Source organism: Astatotilapia calliptera, chromosome 12, assembly GCF_964374335.1.
Source record: "Astatotilapia calliptera chromosome 12, fAstCal68.1, whole genome shotgun sequence".
Classification (NCBI taxonomy): domain Eukaryota; kingdom Metazoa; phylum Chordata; class Actinopteri; order Cichliformes; family Cichlidae; genus Astatotilapia; species Astatotilapia calliptera.
The window spans coordinates 38779079-38794358 of NC_137433.1; the positions used below are offsets into that span (position 1 = coordinate 38779079).

A 15280-nucleotide genomic window follows, 5' to 3' on the forward strand; every position below is an offset into this window, starting at 1 on the left:
AAAGCTAATGGGGAGGGGACAGAAGCTAAACATTACAGGTTGGGCACCCTGATCATTTATTAGCATTTGTTACTTAACTGGGAGGCTGCAAAGCATCCAGTGTCACCATTTATTGATTTAGGCAGTATCAAAGAAAATACTACACTTTAAAAAGGATTTATTGTTTAGTGGTGATGGGAGATAAATATGTAAATACCAAGCAAAACTCATCATGTCTTGACTCCAGGTACTAAACAGAGATTCAAGCTTATCAAACACATAATTTAATGTTTGTCGATACACCAGAGGTGGAAAGAGTACTAAAATATTTTACTCAAGTAAAAGTACTATTACTTTGCTGAAATTTTACTCAAGTACAAGTAAAATTACCTGTCTAAAAGTGTACTCAAGTAAAAGTAAAAAGTAGCTCATTTAAAATGTACTCAGAGTAAAAGTTACATAGTTACTTTTCTGTCAGCAGGAGGACAGCCTCTTCTGAGTAGTGCAAAAAAAGACAGTGGGATATAAATCTCAAAGTAGTTCTTTTTTAGTGAAAAGAAAAACTTTACAAATTAAAGTGCAGTGGCAGTTAAACTGCAAGTCTATACATGAAAATGGATAATGGTCACCAAACCAATCAACCAAACTGTCAGGTATTACAGTGTTTTCAATACAAAACCATATCATTCTTTCACATGAGAATGTGTTCTAAACTGTCAAATAAGAGAACAAGTACTGAACTGAACGGCAGCTGCTTTAAAAATGTTTTTTAATTTTTTAAACATGGCCCTGCCCTACTGTCCTATCCTAGAGTGTTACTCTCTGAACTTCCTGTTAATTTTGAGGAGCAGTTGATTTTCAAAGTTAGTAGAGTTCATCCTTGCTCACTTTGCAGTGAACAGTAGTCCAGCACAGCTAAAGAGACGCTCGAAGGCAGCTGAGGCAGGCAGGCCAGTGTTAAGTTTGAGAGAAAGTTTTTTGACGTCCCTAATAAGACATCAATGCATTACATAGCTACCGCTGGTAAATTACACCAATATACCTCGTGTTTTTTTTATTGGACAGTAACAGGCTAGTTAACGGGAGGTTGCAAGTGCTAATTAACAAGTAACAGAAGTCAGCTGTCTTTGACTAATCTAAGGTAAGTGAGCGCTCTGTTATTCTTTTGCCTGCAGTGTGAACATATGTGGGTTAAGTAAGAAAGTAGCCGCTTCTGTCTCTAATTTAACTATTTTTTAAAATAAATTATTATTAACAAACAGGAAAAACGTAGGTAAACACATTTTCTTTTAGCAATTTACCAACCCCGTAAAAAAAATGTAAGTTGCGTCGACAACAACGTGCCCGATTACAGCAAGTTGCTAGTACCAACCAACGTTATCTGTGTTCTTCACAGATGTCTTAACGTAATGTGATTAATTTGAACACAGCCTTTTTGCTACCATAACGGTACGAGTTGTATTTAACTTACCTCTACATGCTTGCGCAGGTTTGATGTGGAATTTTTAAAAGCTGCTAACTCGGTCTCTCTGGGCAAACACAGCTTACACTGCATAATAAAGCTGCTGCCTTTCTTGCACTTGCAGCCGAAATGGTCCCTTAAATACGGCCAGGGGTTCACATCCGTTTCTTCGAGTTCAGGGTCAGCAGAATTCGACGGGGCTTCTTTTTTCACTGGATCCGTAACACCGATGTCAGACTCCATCTTTAACGTGACCCCAATTTATTCTACTACCCATCATTCCCTGCAGTATTTCCGAAGCGCAATGTTTTTGTTTTTTTTTAATTTACTCAGTAACGGGTATGATTGAAAACGTAGCAAACTACAATACTTTTTAAAAATATACTTAAGTAAAAGTAAAATTACAGACTTGAAAAATGACTTTAAAAAGTACAAATACACAAAAAAACCTACTCAATTACAGTAACGCAAGTAAATGTAATTCATTACTTTCCACCTCTGTGATACACATATACATTTTTGTGATCAATGATTTGTTATTCATAATTTTTTTAAAAAGAAAAAAAGACATAAAAGACGAAATTATTCATGTTCAGAGTAGATACTGATGTACTCAGTAGAAAGTGTCCAGAAAACAGATTTCCTTTGAAAGCTGAGACAGAGGGAATGAATGTAATGTTTACCTTGCTGTTGTCAGCACACAGCTGAAACACTGCATGCTCAAACTTCTCCTCCTCCAGGAATAAGTCAGCAGTCCTGCGCTGCTCCACCCATCCACATGAAGCAGCAGAATTAAAGGAGCCTGAAGTAAAACAAACCAATCGTGGGTTGTATTACTGCATTTCTTCAGCTTCGTAAACTTAAGAGACCAAATGTGTTATTAATCACCACAGGTGGTCATAGGTGTTCTCTCTGTATATAAAGGTGATTACAACTGTCCTGGTCATACACGAAAGTGTAGATGTAAAAATTCATTAAATTAAAAGCTTCTTACCTAACGAGTGGCCGAGGCGTCTCATCAGAGCACCCACCATCCCTGAACTGCCCAACGTACTCTGTATTCGGCCACACATTAAAATGTTTTTTATTCATAGTTTGCACACCCAGTGTCTCAATAATCACAACAAACTGTAGTTGGTGAGATGTTTTAGGTGGTGATTAAAAGGAGAGAAAAAGAGTCAAAGGAGCTTGCAAAGAAAAGCGTCTGGACTTCTTTAAGTTACTTGAAGACGTTTCACCTCTCATCCGAGAAGCTTCTTCAGTTCTAAGGTCAAATGGTGGAGAGTCCCAGATATGGATGGATTATGGATAAAGGACACTCTTTCGAGGATGCCAATGTTCACATTTTGGACAGAGAGGACAGATGGTTTGAAAGAGGAGTGACAGAAGCCATCTATGTTCACTGTGAGTGACCATCTTTGAACAGAGGCGGGGCTTACGACACCAACTCTCTGCCATCTATAATCCAGTTTTGAGATCCCTCCCAGACGCCTTAACGCCCACTCACATCCTGGGCTATCTGATCTCAGGAATTCGCATGATAAGGTGGGACCAGGTTTCACAATGAACTCACCCGAAACTCTGGCTGATTGTGACCCACACCCAGTTTCACACCTTGGCTCAGGCGATTAGAGGATCATCAGGGGGTCCTTTTGTCCCTCTGTGGGGGGAAACTCCCACTAGGTTTATATCTGGGACTCTCCACCATTTGACCTTAGAACTGAAGAAGCTTCTCGGATGAGAGGTGAAACGTCTTCAAGTAACTTAAAGAAGTCCAGACGCTTTTCTTTGCAAGCTCCTTTGACTAGCACATACCTTAAACACTTCAAGCTGTAAGCTAATTATAGTTATATAAGAGCAGATGCTGCTGGTGCAATAAGCTGTACGTTTTACGTCCAATGGATGATGATCTGATTAGTCGACTAATCGCAAAAATAATTGGTGACTAATCGACTATCAAAATAATCATTTGTGGCAGCCCCACACCACTGTTGCCTCTTTACATTATGCAAATCATTGGGTTTTATTGAAGACAGAACTGTGTGTTAAGTTTTGTGTAAAATTCTTTGGAAGCTCAATAATCACAGTAATTAAGATTTTGATCAGGCATTGGAGTAATATTAATGACAAAACGGTATCAGAACTGCTGTCTCCCTCTGAGGTAAAGGGGAAAATAGATTGTGGCACAGCAACATTACCAACAGTTTAAAAATTAAAAAGTTATTTTCATTTGAGTTTTTGTCACCATATGTAGAGATACATTTATTGAATGGCTGCCAGTCAAATAAAGACTAAGAACTTTCCAGCTGGAAGTACTGATCAACTGAAGTATAACTTGGATTGTTTCATCAAAACCTGGGGTCACTTTGAAACAATTTGGTTTCCGAATAATGATTCACAAGACAATAAATGGTTGGTACTTACAGTGTGGTCTTGAATGTTTCTTGTATCATGAGCAATCGTCATCCCCTCAGCTGTGGTCTGCTTCATTTTCCTGAGCCTACAGTCAATCAAACAACAGGATGGATGCTATCACAAAAATTTGTTTGTATTTCTGTTGATCTTTTCATCTTGCTCTGTGGCAACACATTTTTTTAAAAGTTTTTCTTTCTTAATCTTCTGTAATAGCAAGCTACAAAACATTAATAAATCTTCGTCTGAAGTTTCCTTCTAGTTTATTCTGCTCTCAAAGAAAATTACAAATGCAGTCAGTCACAAAACAGAGACTGCACCTTTTTAGTAAAAACAAAAACCAAAACAAAAAAAACATACACTACTTTTTCTTAAGCCAAAAGAGGATTTTTTTTTTTACTGGTGCAGTCTGTCAATTAATCTGGCCCTATGTCTTGATTTTAATCTGTACAAAAACCAAACTCTAAGGTTACTGTTGAGTTTTTGTACAAGTAGATGCATGTTATCTTTGAACAGAGCTAGGACAGCTGTTTGCCCTGTTTGCAGCATTTCTGTTTAACGTCTTCGTTAACTGCAAATTCAAAAAAGTAAAAAATAAAAATAAAAAATGTGAAAGAATGTTTTCTTTTTTTCACCCTGAAGCTCCTGTTCGTTTCCCGCCTGCTTGCTGTGGGATGGTCATGGTAGGTCCGAGGTCTGAGAACTCCTTGCTCACAGCTGTAGCCATGACTCTGACGGTCCTATCGTTGTTGTCCACCAGGTGAATCTCAGTTAATGATCTCAGACCTTGTGGGCTGTCACAGTGCTCCCGAACTGCCTGGGCTATGGTCTCAGCACAGAGGTCAACAGGGAAACCAAAGATGCCTGAGCTGATCGCTGGCAGTGCAATGCTGGAGCAGTTGGCCATCTCTGCTTGTCTCAGACTTTCTCTAACTGCAGTCTTCAGGCGTGACACTGCTGTCTTCTTGTCAAAGTCAGAGAATCGTGGACCAACTGCATGGACAACATGTTTGCAAGGCAGGTTGTAGGCATCTGTTATGATGGCGTCACCAGGACGTAGACGTCCATTTTTAGCGACGTAGTCGCTGCTTTCTCTCTGCAGCTGTGGTCCTGCAGCCTTTAGCAGTGCCAAAGCCAGGCCACCAATGTGGTCTAAGTCCTCATTAGCTGCATTGACCACAGCGTCCACACCAAAGATGCAGATGTCCATCTTACTGACAGAAATCAGAACTCCACTGATGGTCTGCACTTTACAATAACAAAGCTTAGTTTCTTCTTCATAATTCTCTGCTTCTCCTTCATTTTCAATCTCTGGATGAAGGAGAATCACACATCCTAACTTATTCATTATTGTAGACAGGAACATGCCTCCTTGGGTTTGGAAATATTTCTTTGCTCCGGGCTTGTCCACAGTTAAGGTGTCAGTGAAGAGAGCACTGGCCAGTTCCATAAAGCAGGATTTGGTTTTCTGGACATGAAGACGAGCTCCAGCAAAGCTGATTCTTGGCCTCTGTACATGAAAACTTACTGAAACATTATTATCTTTGGCAATACTGGACCATTCCTCTATTCTTTTCTTTTCAATAAACTGAACAGCAGCACAAGATTGAACACGAAGGGTTTCTTGAACTTGTGAGTAATTCTCAATTCTCAACTCCCTCAGACTATGACTGACCTCTTTCACTGGATCCACAAAACCAGCCACTGTTATTTTATCTCTTCTTTGTGGATGCATCTCAATGGCCACAGTCTTTTTCTTCTTTGATAAGTTGTAGGTGTCCAGCAACTTTTGCTTCAGTTCCATCCAGTTAGGAAGTTTTAGAACTTCCACATCAACAATCTGGTGGGTCAAAGCAGCCATCATCTTACTTTCTGCATCAGCTAGGGCTCTGTCAGAACTCCCCAACAGCAGAAGTCCTTTGTTTTCAATGGTGTAGGTTGCATTGATGCCTTGAGATGTGAACAGATCCTGGGACAAATCGACAGGATCCAATGTTCTGAGAAAGTCTAGAAGACATGGGGGCACATTCTGATGTTTTTTACTCATATTCACATTCCTCTCCAAGATCCATGACTTAGTCTTGAAGACCTCTGCAGGGAGTCCTGTAATGGTTAACTTCTGGGTGCCTTCATCATAAGAGAGTTTCATCTCAGGAGAAATGTCCAGAGCAGCTGTCTGGAGCCCCTCTTGCTTCAGGATGTAGAACATCGCAGGGGACAAAATCATTTCCTCAGAGATGCTGTTTGTCTGTCGTTCAATGTGACTCATGGCTTTAAGAAGAATGTTCTCTACAGGAGCCCTGATTCGTTTTATATCATCAGCTCGGCCAGCAACAGTCAGAACCCCTTTGGATGCATCCAGCACCAGGATGGCATCTTCCTTCACAACTGAACGGACATCTTTCTCTGCAGCTGTCCATCCCAGTGCATTTGCTTGAAATTCAAAAGAGAAGAGTTCACTGAGCAGTTCCATAAAGCAGAATTTGGTTTTTTGGACATGAAGACGAGCTCCTGCAATGCTGATTCTTGGATGCTTTACATCAAAATTTACTGACACATCATTGTCTTTGGCAATACTGGACCATTCCTCTGTCTGTTTCCCTTCAATAAACTTAACAGCAGCACCGGATTGAACATCAATAAATTCTTGAACTCGTGAGTAGTTCTCAATGAACTCCCTCAGACTATGACTGACCTCTTTCACTGGATTAACAAAACCAGCCACTGTTATTTTGTGTCCTCTCTCTGGATGGATCTCAATGGCCACTGTTCTTTTCTTCTTTGATAAGTTGTAGGTGTCCAACAGTTGTTGCTTCAGGTCCATCCAGGTTGGAAGTTTTAAAACTTCCTGATCTTCCACATTCACAATCTGATGAGCCAAAGCAGCCATCATCTTACTTTCTGCATCAGCAAGGATTAAGTCAGAATTTCCCAACAGCAGAAGTCCTTTGTTGTCAATGGTGTAGATAGCATTGATGCCTTGAGATGCGAACAGATCCTGGGATATGTCCATGGGATCCAATGTTCTGAGAAAGTCTAGAAGACATGGGGGGACATTCTGGTATTTTTTACTCAAATTCACATTCCTCTCCAAGATCCACGCCTTAGTCTTGAAGACCTCTGCAGGAAGTCCTGTAATGGTTAACTTCTGGGTGCTTTCATCATAAGAGAGTTTCATCTCAGGAGAAATGTCCAGAGCAGTTATCTGGAGCCCTTCCTGTTTCAGGACGTAGAAGATTGCGGGGGACAAAATCATTTCCTCAGAGACGCTGTTTGTCTGTCGTTCAATGTGACTCATGGCTTTAAGAAGAATCTTCTCCACAGGAGCCCTGATTCGTTTTATATCATCAGCTCGACCAACAACAGTCAGAAACCCTTTGGATGTATCCAGCACCAGGATGGCATCTTCCTTCACAACTGAACGGACATCTTTCTCTGCAGCTGTCCATCCCAGTGCATTTGCTTGACATTCAAATGATGTGTACTGAGACATCAGGCGACGGAAGGCCTCTTGGGCCTTATTCATCCAGTTATTTACATGTTCTGCAGTCAGATCTTGCTGCCTCAAAAACTCATGCAAAGGGCTGAGTTTCAGTTCAGGGTCATTCAAATCCACTCTGCAGAAATGTGGACGCATCTGATCATTGATGTGTTCTGATAGTTTCTTCTCCACAAGGAATTTCCAGATAACGTGGTGAACACGCTCTGTGAAGGGCTCGGGCATCTTCCATGTTGGTCGTTCTTTGCCATACAAGACGGTTCCCAGTGACTCATAGTATGGATACACCTTCACAGTTATAGACTTCATCTTGAGGTCTTTTTTTATGCAAATCTCTTCCACAACTGCAGCAAACAAGGAGCAGAGAAGCAAAGGTTAGATAAGTCGTTACTCTACAAGGAATTATATACAACTATTTTTGTTTTCATTATTCTAGAACGATTTATCTAGGTTACAGTATACACTGTATCACCCATTCCAAACTTTTTCATCTGTCATAATCCACAGAAAAAAAATGATCAATAACTCTAAAAATTTTTATATTTTAGATTCTTCAAAGTAGCCGCTCTTTGCTTTGTTGACAGCGCTGCAAACCCTCAGCCTTCTCTCAATGAGCTTCATGATGTAGTCATCTGAAATGGTTTTACTTCTCAGGGGTGCCTTGTCAGGGTTCATTTGTGGGATTTCATGACTTCTTAATGGGGTTGGGACCATCAGTTGTGTTGTGCAGAAGTCAGGTTGGTACACAGCTGACAGCCCTATTTGACAACTGTTAGCATCCATATTATGGCAAGAACCAATCAGCTAAGTAAAGAGAAACGACAGCCCATCATTACTTTAAGAACTGAAGGTCAGTCAGTCCAGAAAACTGCTAAAACTTTGAATGTGTCAAGTGCAGTCGCAAAAACCATCAAGCGCTAAGACGAAACTGGCTGACATGAGGAAAGGAAGACCAAGAGTCCCCTCTGCTGCTGAGGATACATTCATCCGAGTCACCAGCCTCAGAAATCACAAGTTAACAGCACCTCAGATCAGAGCCCAGATAAATGCCACGCAGAGTTCCAGTAGCAGACACATCCCTACGTGTTCAGAGGAGACTGTGTGAATCAGGCCTTTATGGACAAATAGCTTTTAAGAAACCACAACTAAGGAAAAGCAACAAGAAGAAGAGATTTGTTTGGGCCAAGGAGCACAAGGAATGGACATTAGACGAGTGGAAATCTGTGCTTTGGTCTTATGAGTCCAAATTTGAGATCTTTGGTTCTTTGTATGACGCAGAAAAGGTGAACAGATGGTTTCTACATACATGGTTCCCGCTGTGAAGCATGGAGGAGGAGGTGTGATGGTGTGGGGGGGCTTTACTGGTGACACTGTTTGGGATTTATTCAAAATTGGAGGCACACTGAACCAGCACGGCTACTACAGCATCCTGCAGCAACATGCCATCCCATTCAGTTTGCGTTTAGTTGGACCATCACTTATTCTTCAACAGGACAATAAACCCAAACTCACCTCCAGGCTGTGTGAGGGCTATTTGACCAAGAAGGAGAGTGATGGAGTGCTGCACCAGATGACCTGGCCTCCACAGTCACCTGAGCTAAACCTAATGGAGATGCTTTGGGATGAGATGGAGCGCAGAGTGAAGGCAAAGGACCAACAAGTACTCAGCATCTCTGGGAACTCCTTCAAGACTGTTGGAAACCATTTCAGGTGACGACCTCATGAAGCTCATCGAGAGAACGCCAAGAGTGTGCAAAGCAGTAATCAAAGCAAAGGATGGCTATTTTGAAGAATCTAAAATATAAAACGTGTTTTGAGTTATTTCACACTTTTGTGTTCACTACATAGTTCCATATGTGTTCATTCATAGTTTTGATGCCTTCAGTGAGAATCTACAATGTAAATAGACATGAAAATAAAGAAAAACCATTAAATGTGAAAGTGTGTCCAAACTTTTGACTGGTATAAACCTTTAATGTCGCTGAAGGTGATGATTGCAGCTTTTTCAGCTGGGTTCATTGTGATATTGTCTGGAAGAGTCCAAGTCTTGTCAAAATATAGCTCCAACATGTCTAAAAAAAAAGGAAAAATTAAAAATAAGATTAAATATAAAACAAACAATACCAAAAAAGAAAAAATAGCTTTGCTGTTAATCTCAGAATACCATCAGACTTTAAGTCAAATATTTTTTTACGACAATTTTTTTTCAGCATTTTATCAAAAATTTATATTGGAACTTTATTTAAATCAGTTAAAGTTATGTTGCAAAGAAAATTCATATGTGATGGGATTATTCATACAGTGTTGTAAAAAGGTATTTGTCCCCTTCCTGATTGCTTTTTTTTTGTAAATTTGTCACATTTAAATGTTTCAGATCATCAAACAAATTTAAATATTAGATAAAGAAGTAAAGGCAAAATGCAGTTTCTAAATGAAGGTGTTTATTACTAAGAGGGCAGTCTCTTTTCCACACAGGGCTATGTAAGTTTGGATTTTCTTCCACCAGCCGAAAAAGGGGCTCTGCTTTAGGGGTCAGGTGAGGTGTTTGGTGGACGGCGGCCAGGGGCGGAGACTCTGGCAGACCAATACACAGCAATTGGAACATGGAATGCCAAGAGTAGGTAAGACACAGATGCAGTAGGTAAGCGATGGAATTGACAGAAAAGGTAAGTAACAGAGAATGGTGTCACACACCGGAGACTTGGTGGAAAAAAAAAAAAGAATCCTAGCTCAAAATTAAACAAATATTCTTTAAGCTTCAGTTATATCAAACAATTCATCATCATCATCATCATCATCATCATCGTTTATTTGTATAGCACTTTAAGAACACACCAGGCAGACCAAAGTGCTGAACAACACAGATCAAAACAACAACCAAATTAAAAACAATTGACAAATGACTAATCATATCTGGTTCATATCCAACCATATCTGCTTAATTGTCTCCAGCACTCTGGAGGACATCAGGGTGAATTTGGATGCTTGAAGGCCCAGAGCGCATCTTTCCAACCAACAATCAGATGCCATCCTCTAAAAGAAGTCGCCCAGCACACTTCCCCGGTACAATATTGCCGTCCGGCAAAGACTTTTCAGACATCCAGCTACAATGGAAGGTTGTTCCTGGTGGAGATTTTACACCGGAAAATTAAATCCCTGAGGGAATCTCTGGAATTCAGCCAGCAGCTGTCACTGTGTGCAGGCAGGAGACGAGGACTCAAACGCAGGACTCGTAGCGACAAACGTGAAGTCAAAACTGCTTTAATGCTGAACTCTAAAGTAACAAAACTAAAGATTAAAAAATAAACTTTCGCAGGCAGGCAGACAGAACACACAGCGCAAGATGAGGGTGGACCAACGTTAACGACAAGATAACAAGTACTGACTGTCAAGGCACTAAAATACACAGGCAGCAACATGATGAAATGAGGAACAGGTGGAAATACGGCTGGAACTAATTGGGCAGGACGAGGCAAGGTAAGTAAAACAGAATACACTAACATGAGACAAAGACCTTCAAAGTAAAACAGGAAATACAGGCTGGGCTCAGAGACACGGTACAGACAAAGAACAGAGGGAACACACGGGCAGGGAGACTAGACACTAAACCGTGGAAGAACAGAACCCAAAACCATATGGCGTTATTTTTGTGTCACTATTCTGAGCGCATGTAAAAAATCAAACAAGGCAGTGGCGGAGGAACACAGAGTGGCGGAGTTTGAAATATTACTCTTTCTGGGTCATAAAATAAACTTTTAAGATATTTTCATGCGGGAATGGTGCTGCATAAAACGTGCTCTAACGTTTTGGGAGATGCCTGTTACCCACCAGCTGACCGGGTGGTCAAGGCGCGGCACAGTTTTCAAACCCTCCGTGGTCTTTCACTACTCGGGTTAAACATACACTCAACAAAAATATAAACGCAACACCTTTGTTACTGCTCCCATTCCCCATGGGATGGACGTAGAGACCTAAAATTCATTCCAGATACACAATATAATCATCCCTCCCAAACAGTGGTCACAAATCAGTCCAAATGTGTGGTAGTGGGCACATCTGCCATATTGAGATAATCCATCCCACCTCACAGGTGTGCCACATCAGGATGCTGATCTGACATCATGAGTAGTGCACAGGTGTACCTCAGACTGCCCACAACAAAAGGCCACCCTGGAATGTGCAGTTTTGTCTCACAGCTATATATAGTATAGACAACATATATGTTGCCACTGGTGGAGGCAACATACATATATATATATATATATTAGGGGTGCAACGATATTCGTATCGATATTGAACCGTTCGATACAGTGCTTTCGGTTCGGTACGCATATGTATCGAACAATACAAAATTTGTAATTTATTTTATCAACTTTCCTTCTGACGATGCTGTCTGTGTTGAGCGCTCAGTGAATCTGCGTTCGACTACTCCGCCTAGGCTGTACTGTCCAGCGCAGATCCACTGAGCGCTCAACACAGACAGCATCGTCAGAAGGAAGAGCGCAGGGCAAGCTAGCGAGACAGAAGTTAAGCACTCCTTGCAACTTGGACCTCGCCCACCCTCATTCAGATCTGGCGTTTGGAATTATTTTGGTTTTCATGTGACGTATGACCCTGAAGGTAAGCGAGTCATGGACTAAAGTAAAACAGTATGTTGGATGTGCCATGCAATGCTCAATTACATGGGTGGGAACTAGTGTGTTAGCGCAGTTAGCTCGTTAACGTGTTGGCCGTCTAGCCCCATGCACGGGGCGATCGGCGGTAGCTCGTTAACGGAGATTTGCCGTGTTGTGGCGTTAAGGTCATTTCAACGAGATTAACCTGAAAGCACTAGTGGGAACACAACGAATATGACTGCACATTTACGCCGACATCATCCTAGTGCAAAGACAAAGATGAGTGATTCCTCAATCAGATACAGGGCTCGCAATATCGCTAGCCCGACTAGCCCGGGGCTAGCGATTTTTTCAGTCGGGGTACCAAAATCTATCTCTGCCCTGCCCGTCGGGCTATTGTAGGAAGGAAAAATATATGTCAATGCTTTTGCATTCTTTCGGAAATGTAGCTGGGTAATTATGTCATTGGCATCGGTGAGCCACTGTCAATATGTGACATATTGAAATCGCGTTTGAATTTGCGCTTGTTTTTTTGCTTTCACTTTGCAATCGTGCGAACTGTGTATAGAGAGCGACAGCACTGATCTGTGAGTGATGATAATTTGTGCACCAATTCCTCTGACATTGTCTTATTAATCGTTAGCTTACTACGCAAACATGACAAGTGAAATCTCCCGCAGCTTAAACATGTGAGAGGTTGATCGCGCAGAGAATCGCTGAGCTTATGTGAGTGCGCGTGTAAAAGCAGCAGGACATATATATTTTAGTTCTGCTGAGCCAAATAAGACAGGTCAGGGTGAAGAAGTGACAGCCAAAGAAAAGCTTACCACAAAACGGAGAAGTTATGACAAATCAGACTATAAGGCAAAAAGAAAGTGCAGCTTTATGGTTTCATGGACAAAAGAATTTCTGTGGCTGCAATATGACGAGCTAAATAACCAGGGCTGCACATAAGTGGTCCGCAGGTGCGCATTCGCTGTCAAAATAAAAAACACGCACAAGGGTTAGGGTTCAATTTAAAAACTGTACTTTTGAGTTAAAATATATATTTATACTTTTAATAAATGACAAATTAAAAAGGCATGAACATTTTTTTTGTATCGAAAAAATATCGAACCGTGACACCAAAGTATCGAACCGAACCGAACCGTGAATTTTGCGTATCGTTGCACCCCTAATATATATATATATATAAATATATAAAACACCCAGCACGCCCCTGCGGGCGGTTTATCCTTCAAGCTCGGGTCCTCTACCAGAGGCCTGGGAGCTTGAGGGTCCTGCAGTATCTTAGCTGTTCCCAGGACTGCGTTCTTCTGAACAGAGATATCCGATGTTATTCCCGGGATCTGCTGGAGCCACTCGCCTAGCTTGGGAGTCACCGCACCTAGTGCTCCGATTACCACGGGGACCACCATTACCTTCACCCTCCACATCCTCTCGAGCTCTTCTCTGAGCCCTTGGTATTTCTCCAGCTTCTCGTGTTCCTTCTTCCTGATATTGCTGTCATTCGGAACCGCTACATCGATCACTACGGCCGTCTTCTTCTGTTTGTCTACCACCACTATGTCCGGTTGGTTAGCCACCACCAATTTGTCCGTCTGTATCTGGAAGTCCCACAGGATCTTAGCTCGGTCATTCTCCACCACCCTTGGGGGCATCTCCCATTTTGACCTCGGGACTTCCAGGTTATACCGGCTCACTCCTTGGCGGCCGCTTATCGGGGCCTGGAACCTGGGGCTCGCTCGGACCACTTCGGAGGTCACTCAGGCACAGCTGGCTGCCGGCGGAGCTCACGGGCGCGTCACTGCAACTCGCCCTGGCTTCTGCTCCGCGGCTGCTGAGTGAACCCTCATCTGGGACTCTCCTCAGCTCTTGCTGGGACAGTGGCGCGGCTGCCCCTCTGTTGGTTTTCCATGGTCTCTTGTGTTCTGGGGGCCTCTGGATGTCTGGAGTTTTGATCTCCTCCATACCTGCTTGATACCCTGGAGGACGGGGCTGTGCCCCCCCCCCCCCACACTCCCTAGCAGATCGTTACATGGAGAAACCTTTGGAATACAAGCACGCTGATCCACACAGGTATGCACACGGGTGTTCACTGCTCGTAGACTTAAATTACACCTTTCTTGGCTACTACTTCGAAGCACATCTGTCCTGCGTGCTGCACAACAACATTGAATATTTAGTATTTACTGCTGTTTACACTTAGCTAGATTAATGCGATGGTGTTGTGTTTAGTATGTTGCTTTGTTTTTTTTGTCTTCTATTCTTCTCTCAACAGGTGATCCAGGAGATTTTTATTTTTTTTCTCCCCCCCTTTCTCACTGTCCCTCTCCCCTTCTGTTTTTCCTTTCCTTCCTCTTTCTTTCTCCCTTTCCTATCCCTCACTGATGTCTGTCCCGTCTGTAACATCTGAAAATAAAATATAATAAATAATAAAAACAAAGATCGACCAAATGGACCAATACGGCAATGCCACGAAGATCCATTTGGCAAAGTAAATCCATTGGGTATCCTTGTTGGTCTTCAGACAACAATTCTGATGGCTAAAGAACCAAATGGGACAGGCAAAAAAAAAAAAAAAAAAAGTTATACTCAGCACAGATGTTCCTGTACACTATGCCGGCCACTTGGTTATGGCGTTCCATGTATGCCTTGCCTGCTAGCATCTTGCACCCTGCTGTTATGTGCTGGATTGTCTCTGGGGCATCTTTACACAGCCTGCACCTGGGGTCTTGCCTGGTGTGATAGACCCCAGCCTCTATGGATCTTGTGCTCAGAGCTTGTTCTTGTGCTGCCATGATTAGTGCCTCTGTGCCGTCTTTCAGTCCAGCTTTGTCCAGCCACTGGTAGGATTTCTGGATATCAGCCACCTCCTCTATCTGCCGGTGGTACATACCGTGCAGGGGCCTGTCCTTCCATGATGGTTCCTCCTCTTCCTCCTCTTTCTTGGGTTTCTGCTGCCTGAGGTATTCACTGAGCACTCGGTCAGTTGAGGCCATCTTCCCAATGTATTCTTGGATGTTCGTTGTCTCATCCTGGACTGTGGTGCTGACACTCACCAGTCCCCGGCCCCCTTCCTTCCGCTTAGCATACAGCCTCAGGGTGCTGGACTTGGGGTGAAACCCTCCATGCATGGTAAGGAGCTTTCTTGTCTTTATGTCAGTGGCTTCTATCTCCTCCTTTGGCCAGCCTATTACCCCAGCAGGGTACCTGATCACGGGCAGGGCGTACGTGTTGATGGCCCGGATCTTGTTCTTACCATTCAGCTGACTCCTCAGGACTTGCCTGACCCTCTGCAGGTACTTGGTG

The 15280-nt window shown here is 42.5% G+C and overlaps 1 protein-coding gene across 1 annotated transcript in view; it reads right to left on the reverse strand.

Annotated features, from left to right (window-relative positions):
- LOC145432107 (protein mono-ADP-ribosyltransferase PARP14-like) overlaps positions 1–15280 on the reverse strand; it is a 37647-nt gene that overhangs the window by 7026 nt on the left and 15341 nt on the right. The window contains exons 7-10 of the mRNA XM_080308668.1: positions 4489–7696; positions 3866–3941; positions 2436–2496; positions 2125–2243 (exon numbers count right to left, since the gene is read on the reverse strand). Of these exons, the coding sequence (XP_080164794.1) occupies positions 2125–2243; positions 2436–2496; positions 3866–3941; positions 4489–7696 (3464 nt within the window). The remainder of the gene's footprint in view (positions 1–2124; positions 2244–2435; positions 2497–3865; positions 3942–4488; positions 7697–15280) is intronic.